The following is a 21,568-nucleotide window of genomic DNA, read 5'->3' on the forward strand; positions in this document are numbered from 1 at the left end:
TACGTTCATTATAGCAGCTAGTACTTGTCCAAGCTATAGAAACTTTGTGATTTGTATTTTTTTGGTGGTTGTTAGGTGTCAAAATAACATTATAATATTGGATCTTCATAAGTACCTGCAGGAGCCTAAGATGCCAACTCTTGATCCTGTTGTAGGAGTTGGCTAAAAAAAACAAAGAAAAAGACTGATTTTGTGTATTATGGAAAGATACAATACAATACAATACAATACAACTTTATTTGTATAGCACGTTTAAAAAACCAGCGGTACACCAAAGTGCTTTACAATAAAAACAGGTAAATTAAGACATGATTAAATAAAAGACTATTTACAAAGTACCACATATGTCATCAGGTTGAGGGCACTAATTATACAGCAATAAAAGGGAATATAAGAACAAAGTTACTAAGAACAGATAAAGCTAAAAGGTAAAGTACATAAATAAAAATTAAACCAAATATAAAATAAGTACACTAACTAGATGGAAAAGCTATGTTGAATAAGTGAGTTTTTAAACGGGATTTAAAAGATAAAATGGAGTCTGACGCACAGATAGCGATGAAGGTTATTCCACAGATTAGGTGCAACCAGGGCAAAAGCACGGTCACCCCTAGATTTAAGTCTAGATCTAAGCTGAGTCAAGAGTAATTGGGCTGAAGACCTGAGGGCTCGCCCAGGGACATATAGACTAAGAAGATCGACAAGATAACGAGGGGCTAAATTATTTATAATTTTAAAGGTGAGCAACAATATTTTAAATTCAATGCAATATTTTATGGGTAGCCAATGCAAATCAATAACAACAGGGGTGATGCTTTCTAGTGCCAGTCAGGAGGCGAGCCGCCGCATTTTGGACAAGCTGGAGTCTGTGAAGGAGAGCGGAGTGAAGACCAAAGGAGAGAGAATTACAGTAATCCAATCTAGAAGTCACAAAAGCATGAATGAGCCTTTCAAGATCTTTATGAGGAACATAGTGCTTAGCCTTAGCAATAAGGCGCAGTTGGTAAAAGCTAGATTTGATTACTGAGGACACTTGTTTGTTAAATTTGAAAGAGCTATCCAGCAGGACACCTAGGTCACTAACTGAGTCAGAGAAAGAAGTGGCAAAGGAACCAAAGGTATCAGCTAATAGGCCCCAAGGGATATGGTTGCCAAACACCACAATTTCCGTTTTCTTATCATTCAGGATAAGGGAATTGCCTGAAAGCCATTCTCTGACTTCTCTCATGCACTCGAGAAAGATTAAGCCTAGGGGGAGCATATATAATGAGAATAACACTGGGCCAAGTACAGAGCCTTGGGGCACACCACAGCATAAGGATGCAGTTGAGGAAGAATAAGTACCCAAGGTAACGGAGAAAGACCTGTTCAAAAGGTATGATTTGAACCAGTTAAGGGCTTCACACCGAATGCCCACAGTGCGTTCTAACCTCGTTAATAAGATATTATGGTCAACCATATCAAAAGCTGAGGACAAATCCAATAAGACTAATACAACAGAATGCCCTGAATCAGTAATTAAGAGAAGATCATTAAGGACTCTCAGCAAAGCTGTTTCGGTGCTGTGGCGTGGTTTAAAACCAGACTGAAATTTATCACAGATGTCATGCGCATCCAGGTAAGCCTGGAGTTGCGAGAGAACTATCTTCTCTAGGATTTTGGAGAGGAATGGAAGTTTGGATATCGGCCTATAATTAACAAAATCACAATGGTCAAGACACCTTTTTTTGAGAGCAGGTTGCACTATAGCATGTTTAAAAACAGAGGGAACATAGCCAGAAGACAATGATGAGTTCATTAAAAATAGAATACTGGGCCCAATTACATCAAAGCCGTCCTTCACAATGCGAGACGGAAGAGGTTCATATGCAGAACTAGTAATTTTCAGTTGCTTGACAATTTGCTTAAGTGTACAGAGTGACACTGGCTCAAACTGATGAAAAGTAGAAGCACATTCTCCAGTGAAAGCAAGGCTCACCACTGGGGGGAGTGAGGATTTGAGAGATAGAATTTTATCAGTAAAGTATTTTAGAAATTGTTCACATTCCAGACATTCTGGAAAGATTGAGAAAAAACCAAGCCAAGAAAGTCTTGAAAAGGACTTGTACTAGTTGGCTAGAGGCAGAAATCGAGCTGGAAAGGATGTGCAGTAGATTAAGTGAATAAGGTTAGAGATGCAAATATACTAGTGAGTGAAGACATGGTTTTTAGAACATACATGAGGGTAGCAAGACTGTGAGGAAAGGTGCTATTGGAGTAACAGATGGAGGTAGGATTACATCAGGGATCATCCCTGAGCACCTTGTTTGCAGTGGTGATGGACAGGTTGACCGATGAGATCAGGCAGGAGTTTCTGTGGACTGTGATGTTCACAGATGAGACTATGATCTGTAGTGAGAGTAGGGAGCAGGTGCAAGAAAGCCTGGAGAAGTACAGGGTGGGCCATTTATATGGATACACCGTAATAACATGGGAATGTTTGGTGATATTAAAGTCCTGTTTGTGGCACATTAGTATATGTGAGGGGGCAAACTCCTCAAGATGGGTGGTGACCATGGTGGCCATTTAGAAGTCGGCCATCTTGGATACAACTTTTGTTTTTTCAATAGGAAGAGGGCCATGTGACACATCAAACTTATTGGTAATGTCACAAGAAAAACAATGGTGTGCTTGGTTTCAACGTAACTTTATTCTTTCATGAGTTATTTACAAGTTTCTCTTTGTTCACAGCCATTGACATGTCGAAGAGGTTAACACGTGAGGAGCGGATCAAAATTGTGTTGATATCTGGTGAATGCAATAACCGGGTCATTGCAGCAGATTTCAATGCAAGACACCCGACGAGACCACCACAGTTAGCAAACTGCTTGCTAAGTTTCGTGAAACTGGTTCAGTGTTGGATTTGCCAAAATGTGGACGCAAGAAAACTGTCACTAATGAAGAAACATCAGTGGCTGTCCTAGCTTCATTCAGCAAGAGCCCACAGCGTAGCACTCGCTGCACGTCACTGGAGAGTGGTTTGGTGTGGTATATAGGGTACAACAATAGTGGGTCCATTCTTCATCAATGGAAACCTTAAGGCCACTGGATATTTGAAATTGCTACATGATGATGTGTTTCCCTCTTTATGCACTGAAGCTGGCACGTTCCCTGAGTTTTTCCAGCAAGATGGTGCACCACCACATTATGGGTGCCAGGTCCGAGCATTCCTAGATGAACAGTTTCCTGGAAAGTGGATTGTTCGTCGTGGGCCAGTTGGATGGCCCCCAAGGTCTCCTGATCTGACCCCCTTAGACTTTTATCTTTGGGGTCATCTGAAGGCGATTGTCTATGGTGTGAAGATACGAGATGTGCAGCACCTGAAACTACGGATACTGGATGCCTGTGCTGGCATTTCTCCTGCGGTGTTGCTATCAGTGGGAGAAGAGGGTTGCATTGACAATCCAACACAATGGGCAGCACATTGAACACATTTTATAAGTGGTCAGAAACTTGTAAATAACTCATGAAAGAATAAAGTTACGTTGAAACCTGTTAGGCTGGTAGAAAGGTAAAGACGCAAGGAATCGAGATAGTGAAGTTGGATGAGTTTAAATACCTGGGATCGGCTATTCAAAGCAATGGACAGTGCACACGAGAGATAAAGAAGACAGTGTAGGCACCATGAAGCCGGTGGAGATGAGTGTCAGGGGTGAATTGTGATAGCAGCAAGAATGAAAGGGAATGTTTACAAGAGGGGTGTGAGACCTGCTATGATGTTTGGTTTGGAGACAGTGACCCTGACAAGAAGACAGGTGGTGAGGCTGAAGATGCTTAGACTTTAGTTGAGAGTGACTAGAACGGACAAGATTAGAAACAAGTCCATCAGAGGGACAGCTCAAGTTGAGCAGTTTGGAGACAAAGTTAGAGAGGCAAGGCTGAGATGATTTGGACATGTGCAGAGGAGGGATACTGGAGATATTGAGCAAAGGTTAGACAGAAGGAACAGAAGAAGACCATAGAGTGGAGGAGAACATACTCATGATTGGCATGTCAGAGAGTGCTAGGGATAGGATGGAGGTAGACAACCTACCATCATAACCCCAATAAGCTCAACAATTAACCCTTGTGTGGTGTTCATATTTTTGTTACTCAGCCAGTGTTCATGGGTCTGGTGGACCCGCTAGAGTTTTGGCTTTCCAAATTAACACTATCAAACAATTTTATGTTAAATTACTCAACAGATGTTTACTTCATCCCAATTACAAGCCATATGAACAGTAAACATGGTTAATTTTTTCCCTTTACCTTTGTTAGATCACATTTATGAATTAATGTGCTTCTCGTTTTTTTTTTTTTTTTTTTTTTTATAAAATGTTATAAAAACATAAATCAGTTATAATCAAGTGGAGTGAGTGGAAAGACAACACATTTACACGTGAAGCAATATGTTTCACAACTAAATGGGATCAGCTGCTCATCAATGGTGACATTAGGCCCAGGGTTGTAAAACAGGGGTAGGTGGTGCACACACTTATCCCACACTGTCCTGATGGCAGCTAGCTTGTCTCTCTGCCGTCGAGCTGGTCTGTCGTCTCGGCTATCAAAACGGATAATCCTGGAAATTTTGTGGAAGTTTTCCAGAGACATTGATGCACGGAAAGGTTCTTGCCGGTTTCTGCATCCCACAGGATTCTGTGGATTCCCCTTTGGACCTGAAAACTCCTGCAAGGATAAGAACCCCAAAGTAGGCCTGCAGATCAATTTGGTCCATCTCCTTCCACCTCTCTCCAAAAACACACCTTCCTTCTAGATTACTGCAATCCAGAATAATTTTCTGGATGTAATCTGGGATGAAAAGCTCAAATGAAGACTTGATGTCCTGCACATGAGTAACTGTCAGCCGTGTTGGCCCTGCCTTATCACAGTAACAGCTCTGCAGGGTGGCTCATTTCTTGGGCAAGAAGACCATTCAATTTCACCAGTTATTGACATCCATATTTCTTCACTTGCTGTCTGGTGGGCTTGTTCTGGTCCTGGAGCTGGCTGCAGATGGGGTGCTCGTCTTCGTTTTGTTACTAAATGGTGCTCAACCTCATCCTCTTCTTCAAAGTCACTGTCAGACTCTAAATTTTCAGAAATGTGAAATATTCTGAAACCTCTTTGTCAACATCATCATCCGAAGCCACTCTCTCTTCCAAAATCAATTGGATGGCCCTCGCAGCAGATAATCTTTTGCCATCTTGATCAGTTGTGATAAAGAACCACACTGGCAAAGTCTTATTTATAGTATTATGCCCCTAATTTGCAGGTGGGACAGGGGATGAGAAAATTTGGATCCCTCAAGAAAGAGGGTAAAATGTGTGGAAATGTAAGAGCAGACGGTGTTGATAGTTGAATTTTCAACAATGTTGCAACTTTGTGCGGAGCAGGAGGGGAAGAAAACACTATCAGCAGCACCAGAAAGGAGGAAGACAGAGTGTGGGAACACAGGACCTGCACTTTCAACACTTTTATTAGGCCTGGGTCCAGTGGACCCGAACACCTTGTATGTAATGTAAATGCGTGGGGGGAGGTACAGTATGAGGTCATTGAAAATTAGTTCGGATTCATGTTCTTCACAGAAAATAAGCCAAAGCCAATGAATTTCAGGTTGAAAAAATAATTAATTGTTTAATTTTTCTTTTGAGAAAAACTGAAAACGGGTCTCACAGACCCGAACACCATACAAGGGTTAAAAGAAGGTAAAGACTTCTATGCACTGGTCAAACCCATGGCTACAACTGTACTGGAATTTGGACATGGAAAGGGTGGCCACATGTTACCACTTACTGCTGTAGTATTAGTCATGGTGGTTCATCGATAGCCAGGTTGAGTTCCACCCTCAGCCATGAAAACAGTGACATTTACATTAGAAATTCACAACAACAACAAGAGACTAACAAAGCACAGCTGCTATAACATTGTGATTTACATTACATAACAGACTGACATTAGTCCCACGCTTGTTTGCACTAGTGATCCCTCCCCTTGCATTGCTATGATCTTCATAAGGCAAGATTAACCATAAAAACTCTAAGTACCAAAACATCAAAATTAAGCGCTGTACTTAAGCCAGTCCACTTAAGCCAATGCATTATTTGCAGTGAACTTTTCAACTATGGGGACAGTGTTGCTGTGTAAAAATAATGTATGTATTGTTTTCTTTATTTTAATCAGTGTCTTAGTTTTTGTGTCTTTACCACAACCCCAAAAAACTAAAAAAACTACATCAAACCACCAGGACAAAATTGAGCACAGACCAAGATATTTTTGAATATTTATTCAAAATCAAGACAGTACAAAGACAGTACAAATATGTTACTTTGAAATACCAGGCAAGTGTTATTTATATGTAACATATATAGTTTTTCTAAACTTATTTACAATAGTAAGCTAAGATAGAATCAAGAACATCATATTTCTTGCAGTGATGACACTGTATTTGCCTACATTTGAAGGCATTTAAAAGTAACCTGGAAAGTAGCAGTGCAAAGACCCTACATTTTTGACACTACATTTAAATACCCATATGAATTAAGTGTCCAAGCAGCTTATATAAATAGTAATCTGAGCTTAAAAATTTCAAGCATATGACTGATTTTTATCAACAACATCCTTCAAGAGGAGTTAGACGGTCTAATTTTGACTTTGCTGTATTTACTGCATCATGATACAGCTGCGGTTTTGCCATGTTTACAGTGCTGTACAATTAAAATAGATCCACATCCACTTTTATAAAAGCATTTTCTACAGTTACTCACTCAACAAAATAAAAGCAAGATGCTCTTACTGTGAAAACCTACAGTGGCACATTTTCATCATACAAAAGAGCAACTTCTCAGCTTTCAATTTCTTGTAATGCTTCTTAATGTTAAAATGATAATCCTCCTCAAGATGGCAGTGTGGTGAATTATCTAGTACTGTACTGCTGACTCAAGCTGTCTCCTGTTTTTATCTAAAGCAGGTCAACTGAGAATACACTGCAGCCCACTTCTATCTTGTCTTAAGACATAATTATGTAAACCACTCTCTTCTTTTGTTTGCTTGTAAATAACATAAAGGTAGGCTCACGTAACCTCATCATCACACAGAACTCGGATGAAGTGAGTTAAGAGCCATCAAAGAAGATATTTGTGCATTAAAGTTAATAATAACCTTGGTTGTTCTCGTGTATTTTCTGCTCAAGCTTCATTTTAAGCTCCGACACTAAAGCAGAGCTGATGTTTCCCTCCTTACGGCGGCTGGACTTAGCCTTCTTGGAGCCTTTGGATGCCAGTGCGCCAGATATTGTTGGGACTGCACGCAGCCTTTCATTGGGCCGCACGTTAGAGGGAGGTGGAGGCGGAAGACAGGGAGCAATGGGAGGTGGAGGCTTCAGCCGGGGGCTACCTGTCTCCTGCTGGAGGCTGCTCTCCGGGTTGGTTATGAGGAACTTTTCTCCAGGGTTGGTGAATTTGATAACAGGTATCTTGAAGGTCCAAGGCTGCTGGTCCCTGGGTCGCCTCTTAATGATGCGGCGTGCTGGCATGATCCTGTTGGACTTTGAGTTGCGCATGTACATAGCCGTAGAGATCAAGACAGTCCCTCCTACCAAAACACTAATGATAAAAGTGACCATGCCTAGAGCTTTTAAAGGATTGTCCCTACTTTTCATTAAAAAGGCTGCCATAGGCCCCTTGAGAGGAGTCTGTAAAAGAGCAAAAATAAAACAGTTTGAACCTGAATTCCAAGTATTTGTCAAAAGCATGCAAACATGAAATTGGATGCCAAAGCACTGACAGAGGAGGCCCAAACAACATGTCTATGAACACTCTAGCACTTTCACACTCGCACCCAGACATCCATCTTCTGCCCTACAATACAGGAAAGCTAGCAACTACATATGTCTCTAATGTTTAGGAATGCGTCTGGCAGTGCGATGCATTAGGATTTCTCTTTGACTGACGAGGGCTAAACAATAATAATGACCAGTTCATGGGACCAAAAAAGTTTGTGGAAGTAAAAATAGTAAATAATAAAAAAGACTTTTCTTTCAATGTACACCGGTACTCTTTTACAGACCTAACCCAGCCAGTAAACATTATTTTAATGTTCATGAATGAAAATGAAGGAGAGGCATTGGTTATTTCTCACTTGACTCTGCGGACCACTTTAATGTAGTTACTCTCAGGGTTGATTCGGGACTTTTTCACTGCATTACAGTACAGGATGGTGGATATGCAGATTGTTAGTAAAACAAGGGACGTGAGAATGCTCAAAAAAATTCCAAAAACAGTCAGCGGACGCTTGCTGAGGCCCATGAAGTATGAAACAACTCGACCTTTTATCTGAAAAGCACGATACACAACACACAAACAGAACCAAAAACATCATGGAGAGTGAAATAATGGATTCAGGATGAAAACACAAAAAGTATTAGAAAAATATGGATCAATGCAAATGAGCAAAAACTTCAAAGGATAATGCTAATGTTTATATCAATATTTCAAAGATCAAAATGAGTGTGAATTTTTCCATCAACAAGTAAAATGTGTAGCCATGACCATATATACTCACTGGCCACATCATTAGTCACACCTTGCCAGCACTAGGTTGGCTTTGGCTCTTTTGCCTTCATAATTGTTGTAATAATCCAAAGCATACATTCAAAAAGGTGCTGGAAACATTCCTCAGAGCTAAGTATTGATTTGATAGCGTCACACAGTTACTGCTGATTTGTTGGTGTCAAATCCAAGATGCAAATCTTCTGCTCCACTATATCCCAAAGGTTCTCTATTGAATGACTGTGGAGGTCATGACCAAGAAACCAGTTTGAGATGATTTGAGGTTTGTGACATGGCACATTATCCTGCTGGAAACAGCCATCAGAAGATGGGTACATATTGGCCATAAAGGGATGGACATGCGCAGTAACATTACTCGGATAGGCTGTGGTGTTTAAACAATGCTCACTTGGTACTGAGGGACCCAAAGTATGCCAAAAAATTTCCCCACATGATTACACCACCATCACCACCACCAGCCTGAACTGCTGACAAGGCAGGATGGATTGATGCATTCATGTTGCGCATGCCAAATTCTGACCCACCATCTGGATGCTGCAGCAACAATTGTGACTCATCAGTTTAGGCAACATTTTTGAGTCTCCTCTTGTCTTATTTGGTGAGCCCAAATGATTGGCTGATTAAATATTTGTGTTAACCAGTAAATGAAAAAGTGTAACTAATGAAGTGGCCTTTGACTGTTCAGTGGATCAATCCCAGAATGGTTAAAACTGTTTTTTTGTCCAAATAATTTTTTATGATAAAACTTTGTTCTGAAAGGGAAAGCTACAAATTTAGAGTTAATTGGTTTTAAAACTCTGTAATAATTCATATTTAAAGCCACAAATTAGATTGCATTCAGAACCTGATAGTCCAGTTAGTATTAATGGATTTTTTTTCACTTCTTAGTAGGAAACTTTATTGTTAGTTCTGATCTTTAAATAAACTATAAGAAATTACCAGTGTTATCCTTTAAAGTAGATGAACTTAGTGAAATGTGACTAGCTGAAACAAGGACGCTGATTTAGCAGAAGCATATAGTAGCATGGCAACAGTCCCTATTGACTCATGTTAAAATGCACGTCTACAGCTCAGCTCTGGGACAGGAAGCACTGCAAGCATGCTCCGAGTCGGAACAAGTCTTACCGCCTCTGTGATATCGATGTTGACCACAGCTGTTGTGCTGAAGGACGGAGAGCCTCGGTCCCTGGCTTCGACCACCACAGACCACTTGCAGTCCTTCTGCTTGGTGATGTTCTGTACAATCTCCATAGACTTAATATAAGGCTTCAGCTTGATCTCGCCAGTGTCAGCATTGATGTCAAATGCATTGTCAGGATCTGCGGTCATGATGGAGTATTCAATGACGTTGTTTGGAGACTCCGCATCTTCATCCACGGCCTGTAAAAAGCATCATGCATCAATAGCGTTTAGTTAAAATGTAAACGAATAAATCTTTATTCTTAGGCTGTGATGTTTCTGTAAAATGCATTAGATTTGACATATTGCATGCAATATGTCGTTCTTTAACCTAGCTTTGGCACATATATGCATACATTTTAAGATGAGTCAATTTATCATCCGTATACTTGGCTATGGAATTGTTGTTTCCCTATTAATAATTTTAATTAGTCACACTGATTACTTTATAAGAAGTGTTTTAAACCAGGTATTAATGCAGAATATCCACTGCAGGCTTCAGATTTTCCTTAGATTTGAAATCAAATTTTATTTAATTTAGTTACACGTTTCTAGTTAATCCACACAACTGAATACATTTTAAACAGCTGTTTTTTGTAGTCTTTATCAGAAAGGCGCAAATAGTGTTTTTTGTATTTATAGCCATGGAATATTAACAAATTTAGAAAGCTCTACACACCAAAATCTTAGTCTTTTGATGCCAAATTATGCAATCATAACTTTTCTAGAACCAAAGCTCAATACATTGAATGTTTACTGTTATCTAAGCTCCCAAAACATTCAGTTTACAACAAAAAAGCTGAAACTTGGTGAAAGTAGAATCACAGATTAAGCTAAAAGAGACGAGATAGATCAATTTCAAAGCAAAATGTACCTCTATTTTGACAGGCGTGCCAATAATCATCGTCTTCTCCACGAGCACTTCATCAAATTCTGGCGCGTGGTCGTTCATGTCAGTGACTGTGACAAAGACTTCAGCCAAGCTGTACTTCCCCTCTGAATCTTCAGCCTTGACATAAAAGTTGTACTTTGACCTGACCTCTGCATCCAGGCTGGTCCAGGGCTGTGTGGTGATGAGGCCTGATGAAGCGTTAATGGAAAACCTGCAGTTCAGATCACACAGTGCATGAGTCACAACCACAGATGTCCATTTAGCTTCATCTCAACTAACCAGGCGTTTCTAATACAGGCATCGTAATTCACAGCTCAAGTGACAGATTTTCATTGCTCCCTGTGAATCTCTACATGACTCACACTTTGCTATAAAAAACAACTTTACAGCCATCGTTGGACAGACGTGTTGTACTGTAAGGCTTCAGATGTTAATCCAGTTGATTTAAAAAACGTGTAGGAAAAACAAACTTGTACATTTTTGCTGCTTATGCTTATTTGTTTGGGTGAAAAATCCTGAACCCTGATTTGCAGGGAGAATATGTTTAATGAGTTGCTTCCTTAAAGACAGATCTCCAGCATATGAAATGCATATGTACATCTGTAGAGAAATATTGATTTACACAATAATTGCCAAGTTTTTTTTTTCAATTTTGTTCTTATTGTTATACACTGTTTGTGTTTTCTGAGGATCTGGAACCACAAAGCTTCTAACTATTTTGTCATTTCAAACATTGTGAATGTATATTTGAGATTTTCAGACTTTCCAGAGGTTGTTTTAAAGTGATCACTAATCAGGAGAGCTTGACTATACCCTGTAGGGCTTAATTTTTTTTACCACCTGTTATATTTCTCTAACCTAAAAACACATTCATAACAATTTCAGGGATACAATAAGGAATAAATACTTGCTCGTACACACAGCAGGTTTACTCATTTTAAAGCTTGCCAGGAGCTTTCTGAGTGCCTTCTAGTTCAACATTGGGCATGCAGCCATTTTATTCAGCAGACCTTTCTGTCTTGTTTTTCGCTGTGAAATTTCACAAGTTTTCTTGGAACTGATAACTTTCACACAATTAACTCAGGTTGCAGCCTGCAGACAGGCATAAATTCTCACTTTCCCTTCGCTGTATGTTGCCTTGCTTCTCAAAGCTGCCGTTTCTGTGGCTCCAGCTGTCACATTGCATATTAATTGGCTCTGCCTATGTGAGATGGGCCAGGCTCTCTATTTTTAACCTACCAATCCAATTAGGAGATTAGCCAGCATCTTACAGCCATTTTAGAGCGAGCTGTTTGTGCAGCAGAGGGGCCGATCAAACCAGTTTCCCGCTTACCTCTTTCATCAAAGACACAAAGATGACTCAAGACTAGTGTCCTGCTGGCACTAAACACCCTGAGCCTCTGAGCATTTTTGACTCATACTTTCAAAATAACTTTAGGCTGTGAAATGCATTTTGTGGAAATGCCAGAATTAAAGATCTGATCAGAATGAACCTAAATTGGCAGCAATGAAAGGTTTATACTCACAAATCAGATCCTGATCCATAAATCGTATATTTGACTTCACCCCAAGACCCGGAATCTGGATCGTTTGCCTACAGAGAAAAAAAGGAAGGCGATTATACACCTACATACTCCTACATACCACACATACATACTCATGCTTACACAACAAAATATTAAAAAAATTACACTTTAAAAATTTTTAATTACTTATTTGGAAAATTACATCATAATAGTGTATAGATATGTAACTTAAATAAATATGATTACTTTAAGGTGACTGAAAATAATTTATTGTGTCATTTATTTTTACTAAAACCCCCTGTGGACAACTAGATAGAGTCTTAAGCTCATATACAGTGTGTTGCGAGGGGATGTTCAGCAAGCATCGGTCAACATGATTAACCTTGAAGCAAAATTAAGCTTTTTACTTCTCACTGCTTAACTTGGACACATTGCCTGGTTGCAGGGTTTCTACAGTATGATGACAAGCAAGGGACAAATGTGCCAATATATTTTTTAATAATCTCCCTCGATGAGGAGTAACATAGGACATATGCCAGATTGTGACATGGAGATAACAAATTTCATAACCAGGAGTAGCAAACTGAAGCAAGAGAGCGCTAAGCCTGTTTTTGTCTGGCACCAATCTGCTTTTATCTAATGAACTGTGCTGAGCAATATGCATTTAATAGAGGAAAGATGGATTATATAATCACTTTGATCAGGTTAAAGCTGAGTTTAACTGTGATTGACTCACTGTTACAGATGAAACACTGGAGCCTCCAGGAGAGTTCTCAGGGACCCTGGCGATGTAATACTCAGATGTGAATTTAGGGATGTTGTCATTTGTGTCCAGCAGGTTGATCACTATGTCCGCTGTTGCGCTGAACCGTTCGGGAGTGTCAATCTCCACTGCCAGGAGCTGCAGGAAGACACACGCAGAGTGATTAAATTAGTGCTGAAAGCTTTAGTCAACTCATAATTTTTTCAGGCAATTTTTGTTTTTTGTTTTGTGCATTTTATGTTCAATATAGGTATTTGTTGTGCCTGAAAATGAACAAATAAATGAATGAATAATCAATGAGTTCATGGATATACAGATATCTAAAGCCACACTGGCTACTCTGTGAAACTGTAAACCAAGCAAAGAAAATATTTTCAGATTTGATTTATGATTTTTAAAATTAATGTCACTGCAGTCAGTGAAATAAATCAGAGACTTGCTAGGGCGCTCATGTTGTTATTGCTTATCTACAGTCATATTGATAGATGGATTTCTAGCCTGGGTCCTTTACAAAGCACAAATGATTGGAGTAAATTATCTTTGTGGCAGTTTACAAAAGGTGAGCTATGTATTTATGTTGCAACATTCACAAAGTATTAGTATACAGGCAAAGCTTAAGTTAATGAAAATGCAGTTAATTCATGGGCTAAAGCCATTAATCAAAATCATATTTCCTAGTAACCAAAGAGATTACCCACCCAGTAAAATAACTAACAGGATTATTTCTTCGACACTTGTTAATAATAACGTATTGTAATGTTGTAATATTGCCCATACGGCGCCTCACCTTAAAAGAGAGAGTTGGCCCCTTTTCATAGTCGATGCCGGATGTGTCTTCCACAATGATGGTCACCTGTGCTTCATTCAGGACTGTCTGGGGAACCACACGAAGCACTCGGCTCGGCCCAACTAGCCTCAGTTTAAATTTGGCATTTGCTCCCTAAAAATGTCAGCACAATACAGAAATCCATTACATAAACTCACTGGTTCTTTTAGAACGCTTTTCTACTCTACCTAAGCACTAAAAGCGCTTTATACAACATGTCTTATTCACCCATTCACACAAACACTTTTTTATGCTTAAGTGCTTTCTGACATACATTCATACACACTCACACGCCATTAGATGCAACTTGGGGTTAGCAGTTAGCCCAAGGATTGCAGACTGGAGCAACCACCAACTTATTATTAACATTATAACATAACTTGTGCTACCTCCTGAGCTGTTGCCACCACATAAATAAGAGTATAAGAGTGTCATGTAATGCTACATGAGCTATTATAAACAGGTAGAGGAGACTAACCATGGTGGCATAGTGAGTGACATTTTTACTTTCAATACTTTTGCTGGATATTTGCAACTTTGGGGCGGCATTATTGCACAACACGTTTGTTTTCACATATTTAGTTAACTTTGTACGTAATTTCTTTAAATGGATCTGTCAACTGGCTAATATTCTTTAAATTTTAATATTATTGCACCACCTTTGATCACAGTTATTGATTAGTAATAGCACACTGCTGCATGTCCAAGGAATGAATCAGATATTTGCAATTTGGGAATTCATGTACCTGATCAGAGTCGTTGACTGTGATCTTGAAGCCACGGAGGATCTCCCCTGCAGGTGGATGCTCATACATGGTGACTTCAAATTTGTTCTGTGGCCCATTTTCTCCATAAAAGGTTGGGGGATGGTTGTTGAGATCAACCACACGGACAGTCACTGTGGTAACATCATAGTCCTGGAGCTCATTGTTTGGGCCTATCTCAGATGCCTTCAGTTTAAAAAATACACAAGTAAATAAAATTATAGTCAATGAGAGTAAGAAGCACCGGTGAAAAAAGGTTTTCATGGGACTCTATGCAGTCCTGTTAAAAACTATTCCAGAAGCAGAAGAAGAAGCAGCAAGATGATTCTAATCAAATGCATTTATTTAACCGATCATCAGCGAGACCACCTCTGTACGATAACAAGTTTTGGAATTTTGCTGGTCTGGAGCATTCAGGTGTATGTTAACACAATGTAGCAACTTTCCTAGGAGTGGACATCCCAGAAAATACGCCCCAAGGCCGGGCAAAACCTGACAAACATGTTTTAGAAGGTTTGCCAGAGGAAAGTCTCTTCTGTCTAAAAAGAATATAGCAGAACAGCTTAGGTTCGCAAAGTTGTGTCTGAAGAAACTCCAAGACTTCTGGAACAATGTCCCTTGGCTAGACAAGATCAAAGTGAATGTTTGGCCTTAATCCACAGCACTACATCTGGTGAAAATCAAACACAGCATATCATCACAAACACCTCATACTGTGAAACACGGTGGTGGAGGGGTCATGATTTGGACTTGTTTTGCAGCCACAGGACTGGGACACCTTGCAATTATTGAGTCAACCATGAACTCCTTTCTATACTTTCTAGAGTCAAATGTGAGCCCAGCTGCCTGACAGACAAAGCTTGGCCAAACTTGGGTCATGGACCACGATGATGATTCTAAGCACAGCAATAAATCTACAACAGAATGGCTGAAAAGGTAAAGAATCAAGGTGCTGTAATGGCCCACTCAAAGGCCAGACCTAAAACTGATTAAGATACTTTGATTGGCACTTAAGAGAGCTGTGCATAAACAAATACCTGCAAACCTCAATGAACTGAAGCAATATTGTAAAGAGTGGACCAAACTTTATCCACAACCATGTGAGAGACTAATAAAGTCGTACAAAGAAAAAAATCTATCCGTTCAACTTATGGCTGCTGAAGGTGGTTTCAAAAGCTACTGCGGTGAAAAGTTTCTTTTAAAAATGAAGATAAGTAGAAAATAACTTGTTACCTTGACTTTGATTTCATACAGCTCATTTTTCAGCAAAGATGGAAAAGTTGTCAGGGTGATGCAACCACTTGTGCTATTTATGTCGAACACACCATCACTACCTGAAAGGTGTTGATAGAAGTTTTGTTTGAAATCTGATCATAATCTAAAAGAAGACACAGTAACACACTTTTGCCTTACAAACAAGCAACTAAATCTTGCACTTTTCTCTTTTTGCTATTGTTCTTACCATTAATAATGGAATAATGTATCGGGTTAGGATTGCCTTGGTCACCATCTTTAGCGTACACTGTGTATATTTCAGAGCCCTAGAAGTAAAAAAGTACATCAACACAATGGAGACAAAAGCAATAACTGAAATCAAATTTAATTCAGTGAATGCGACAAGAACTTACAGGAACAGAGACCTCATAGATGTATCCAAAATATGGTGTTCCTACAAAGTATGGAGGCATGTCTTGGGAATCAATAACATTAATTGTTACTGTGGCTGTGGAAGTCAACACCTGATGCTTCCCCTTGTACTTTCCACCTCCATCCTGTGACAACAACAAGGTAAAAGCAAAGTTACCACATGGCATAATTAGCTAACCCTTTATATTTAATCAAAGACATGGTTAAGTTTATTTTACATTCGGCCATGTTGGGATTATGGGATCTCTGCTACATGTTATCTGTCACAACAGCTTGAAGCCAGCTCACAAAAAACACTAAAAATTTAGTTTAACCAAAAATATACATTTTTTTAGTATTCTAACCTAAATGCTATGTTACTTGCACTTTAAAGAGATGTCTTGCTTGAAAAAGTTAAGAGTTTGTTTTTTCTTAACTTGCTAAAAATCACAAACTGCAGAAAGAACATGCATAAGATTTTAGATACATGTTCATGGTTTAGTATAATTTTAGAAGCAATTATTGTCTGATTTGCCACTTTAGTTCAGTGCATTGAGCTTGTGACCACGTGCCATACAACTGAGATCTGCTGGCCCGGGTTCGAGTTCAACCCAAGGTCCTTTGCTGCATGTCTTCCCCTCTTTCTCTGCCTCTGTTCTCCTGTCCTATCTTCACTGTGTCTATCGACTAAAGTTGAAAAAGGCCAAAAAAACCTAGGAAAAACTTGCACCTTAATAAAAATCAAAAGTTAGGCAATGAAATTCATTTTTAATTGGGAACACTATAATATAATATTTTTTATACATCATAGCTTTACCTTTTTAATAACTGGATTATCTACTAAATGTTACACAGCCAGGTATTTAAGTAGCCAGAGCCGAGGCTACAAAAAATAAACTAACTTTCACCACCAACTATTATTCACAGTGATAAATTATACTTATTTTTGGGAGCAGGACTTTCAGTGCGTCAGCAGACCAGCAACTTAAAATCTCACCACTTCCCAACAGATTTTTTTTTTAGCTCCCTGTTCCCCTTTTTCACTCTTTGCTTTTCTCTCACCCAAATCAGTGAAGGTAAAACAACTTTTACTCTGAATCTAGTTCTGCAGCAGGTTTTTTTTTTCATATTAAAAGGAACTTTTCCTCTCAGTCACTGCAATGGGTTGCTCATAGAACATAATTATGTTATGTGTGTATTTAGTATAATGTTGTTTTTGTTTTTGTTGTTGTTGTTGTTGTTGTTGTTGTTTTTTTTTTTTACAATATGCAGGATTTGGTTCTATATGAACAAATTGTATCAGAAGGAATGTTATTGATAAACTCCAATAACTAATTTTTAGATTTTATGTAATTTTCTACTTAGAATTAAATAATTTTAAACTGCAATTTCATTTATCTTTTTTAAACCCCATGATTGATGCAATTGCATGTCAAAAATACATGACTTTAAAGTTGAAAATCCTTTACATTTGAGGACAGAAATACCTGCAAACTAAGCTACTTACTGTGTTTACATGTATTAAGACCATTTGATTAAGCAAATAAAGGCACAACCCAAATGTAAAAGTGTCACAGTGACCTCTCACCTTTGCAACTACTGTCACAAAATGCGTTGGTGTGGTCTCAAAGTCCAAAGTCTCACCAGGTTTAACTCTGAGGATCCCACTGTGTCCATCAATGGTGAACTTGGTGAATGGGGAGGTCTGGTAATATAACAGTCACAGTTAATAAAGATAGTAGGAGTGCTTTATTTCGACTTAAATTTAGCAATGAAAACCAATAAAGCTAATTCTGATATGGTACCGATCAATTTTAGCCTGGCTCATTTTAACCTTGGCATTTCAGGGTAGCTTTGTCTCACAATTGACACATGGAGACTAACAACCACTGTGCTGTCAGCTGTTGGCCCAGACCAAACCTAAGCCCCTATTAAGCTTTCAATGCCATGCTCAAATGTAATTGAAATTTAATCCACTAAAGTAACACGATTTCCAGACTGCTCTATGGTATGAGATTAATCTTTCCCTGCATCACTGTCCCATCACTCATATGCCCTTTTCCTCCCTCCATCACGCGCAATGCTCGTGATGTCAGGTCGACCTCTGGTTATCCCTGAGTGTTAGGGTCATACAACGCTAGTTAAAAGTGTTGCTATTTGCTTATTTTGCATTGCAGTCTTGGTAATAAAAAATGTAATTGATTTTTAAATGGATTGCAAAGCAGAAATTGAATCAAACCATAGAAGAGCTTAAAAAAAAAACCTAGAACAAACAGAAAAATTAAGATATGAAAAAAATGAAATGCTAAAATTATGAAAAAAACCCAACTTGTTAACAGTTTTAAATACATTTTGGGCTCTAAGAGGATAAAGGTGTTGGCAGACTTCAGGGAGTATTCCAGGATGTGAGAGTTAAGAGAGCTGAAGATGTAAAGAGGTGTAAAGCTATAAAGAGCCCTCTCTGTGATTAGTACTCTCTTACAATCAACTCAGTATTCATCTGGACGCCATGTGCAACGCGGCTAAAAAAAGCTTTAACTTTAGCCTAGGTTACACTGGGTCACTTTTCAGCGCACGTGCTGCCGTAGAAGCCTAGCTGCTATATTTTGGAGAGTGCTTTTTTCTGACTGATGGCTCAGTAAACATAGATGCAGTAGCCAGAATTAATCAAGTATGATATTTGGATCTTTGTGCATTATATAGTTTCTAATTTGTGATATGTGGCTGGCATTTTTCACCTGAGTTTAAACAAAACTTCTTAAAATTCACAACAGCTTCTTTAACGTGCCTGAATTTTACTGGTGACTTTGTGCATCTTTACTTCAATTCAACTTCAAAAATATTTGCAATTTGGGAGTTACTACTCAAGTTGTTTTGAAGTTGCCATGGTAACAAAAGCACATTACAGTGAGGCTGTGAAGTTACCTGTAGATAATAGGAAACACTTCCTCCTGAGCCCATATCTTTATCCACTGCTTGGACTCTGTAGATGCTACTTCCTGGAGCAGTGTCCTGGGAAAGGAGCAAAAAGTTCAATAATTTTCAAACATTATTGAATTTTGATTATTTAATTAGTTTAACACTTTTATTACATTCAGGAAAAAACACTCTAGAATGCATGCATGTAACTGTATAGTTATTTTATATAATATACCTCTGGAATATCAATAATAAAAGGCAAATTTAGAAATTCAGGTGGCTCGTCATTGGTATCCGTGACAAAGACTCTCACTGTCTCAACAACCTGAAACACATGTGAAAAGCAATTACAAATTTCCAAAACAGCTGCTTTTGCTACAGCTTATTAAAAAAATGACATTGTTTGCAGAGAAATAATCTAAATAGCGATCAGAGAAAATGTCATGATGCACAGTTAAATAGATTTTACAGGCTGTCATGGCACTTTTTTGAAGTACTATTTAATCCTAATATTTATGATAGAGTTTCCAGTTAAATTGCAGTATTAAAATGTGACTGTAAACTGAATTGCACTGTAGCTTATAGAGCTTACTTTATTACGGCCATCCGTTATGCTCACGTGCACTGAGATTTCATCTTGTTTCTATGAAAAATAAAGATGTCACATCACTTTGAGCCAAAGTGGGGGTTTTTTTTGTGTGTTTCCAAACCAGGAGTCTTTATTAAAATGCTTACCTCTCTGTCGAGCTCCTGAATTAGAGTCACATTTCCTGACTTTGGGTCCACTCTAAAATATTCTGTAGAGCCCTTTTCAAAAGCAAGACCATATCGTACTGGATCTTCCTCCGGATCTGTGCCATTCAAGACATATATCTGTGTTCCTATGAGAAAAGAACACATACAGGGACAAAACCTTTGAAATGGGGCAGAAACGTGACATGTCTATATGCAGCACTAGTGTAAAAGGCACGTTTGACAGGTTAGGTCAGATGAGCCTCTACCCATAATGTTTTCTTCCCGTAAGACTGTGATGTACGTCACAATCCAAAAGATCTTATAGCGATTAGCTGGAGCCTTAGCACCATGTGAGATCATTTCATACAACACTTAGGCACTTAAAACACACATCTCAAACTACACTAAATGTAAAAACATGCTCAAATTATACCAAACTTAAAAATATTAAATTATAACAATAATAATTTTTAAAAAAAATGTAATTTTACGGGAGCCTTACCAACGGGTGTATCCTCAGAGATGCTGAACAAGGCCATATTTCCATTTGTACTGCTGGGACCATTATCGTAAAAATATGGAGCATAGTCTGATTGCCCTTTGTGATAAAAAAAAAATAAGAAAGAAAAAGACGATTCACATTATTTGAGCAGAAGAGAGATATAAAAGAAAAACAATGACCTAATCTAAAAGGAAGCTGCTCCACACACTGTACAAACCCCACAAATGTCTCTCACCACATCAAATTATTTTTCTCCTTAATTATTATTTTACAGTGAGAAGAGTTGCACTCACTTGCTAACAAGGGCAGGAATTGAAAGCAGGGAGGAGAAAAGAGTTAAATTAGAAATAATAAGGCTGTAGTATTAAGACCCAGACAAAAACGGCATTGCATGTTGAAATTTATGAAGTACAAGCAACATGAAAGTCCACACTAAGACAGACATGCCCTCTCTGTGTTAGAGGATTAACCAGATAAGTGCGAGGCAAGAAGTCTTAACCACACACAACAAAGACAGTAAAAGAAAAGCAGAGCCTTACCCGAGGTGAAGTGAAGCATAAGGAGAAACAGTAAAGCATGCGTTTTCTTTTCTTTCTTCATCCTGGTGGGGAGGTAAGGCTTGGCTGGCTCATGTGGAAGGCTTGGTGGAGGGAAAGCGAGCAGTGAGTGTCGTGCCCTTCTTGAAGCGTCTCAGCAGGCTCAGAAGTAGGAAGAGGCTGGGACAGCGTCTCAGGCACTAATCCAGTGACGCATCCCTTCTCTCTGCACACATCTTCTACCACATTGCTCTCACTCCAAATTCTCCTGGATCATTGAGAGACGAGAGTTCAAGTTTCACACAATATGGTGTGATCATCGCACCTCGCCACACATATGACAGGCGCACACATGAGGCACAGAATCCATGTTTAGTCTGGAAACATTGATAGGAAATGTTTGCAGCTCAGATTTTTGTTTGGTTGTTATTATCAGCGGTTTGTTTTGTCATGTTTTTTTGTGCTGAGACGGGCCACCTGGCAGGTCACTAGGTTTCCTGGGGAAAGTAGACTGCAAGATCTAAAGAAAGCTTATTGGCTGTAAGTGCATGAGTGCAGCTAAGGCTAGTGTTGGTAAATGAGCAGGCAAGGTTGGCAACAGCGGGCAGTTAAGGCCACCTTGGCTATATGTGACTAATGGGCTTGTTAAAACCCTATAAATAAAAAGGAGAGAAGCCAATCACACCATGTGGGCGAACAAAAAACAAAAACAAGA

At 38.9% G+C, this 21,568-nt stretch overlaps 1 protein-coding gene across 2 annotated transcripts; it reads right to left on the reverse strand.

Annotated features, from left to right (window-relative positions):
* Window positions 1-6,286: 6,286 nt before the first annotated feature.
* Window positions 6,287-21,076, reverse strand: LOC113028307 (cadherin-related family member 1a). Of its 2 annotated transcripts, XM_080305439.1 has the most exons (18): window positions 20,857-21,076; window positions 20,318-20,413; window positions 19,816-19,961; window positions 19,673-19,723; window positions 19,316-19,405; window positions 19,087-19,173; window positions 17,750-17,866; window positions 16,164-16,307; window positions 15,998-16,076; window positions 15,769-15,869; window positions 14,518-14,721; window positions 13,733-13,885; window positions 12,919-13,083; window positions 12,183-12,250; window positions 10,639-10,867; window positions 9,711-9,965; window positions 8,155-8,348; window positions 7,523-7,708 (listed from the first exon to the last, which is right to left on the reverse strand). In XM_080305439.1, the coding sequence occupies exons 1-18, from the start codon at window positions 20,915-20,917 to the stop codon at window positions 7,675-7,677; spliced, it is 2,274 nt and encodes a 757-aa protein (XP_080161565.1). In that variant the 5' UTR covers window positions 20,918-21,076; the 3' UTR covers window positions 7,523-7,674. The 2 variants fall into 2 exon arrangements, with proteins under 2 accessions (XP_026034260.1, XP_080161565.1); XM_026178475.2 differs by lacking the exon at window positions 8,155-8,348 and having other exon boundaries at window positions 6,287-7,708.
* Between the last annotated feature and the right edge of the window lie 492 nt (window positions 21,077-21,568).

This window comes from Astatotilapia calliptera, chromosome 8 (genome assembly GCF_964374335.1).
Source record: "Astatotilapia calliptera chromosome 8, fAstCal68.1, whole genome shotgun sequence".
In the NCBI taxonomy this organism is placed as follows: domain Eukaryota; kingdom Metazoa; phylum Chordata; class Actinopteri; order Cichliformes; family Cichlidae; genus Astatotilapia; species Astatotilapia calliptera.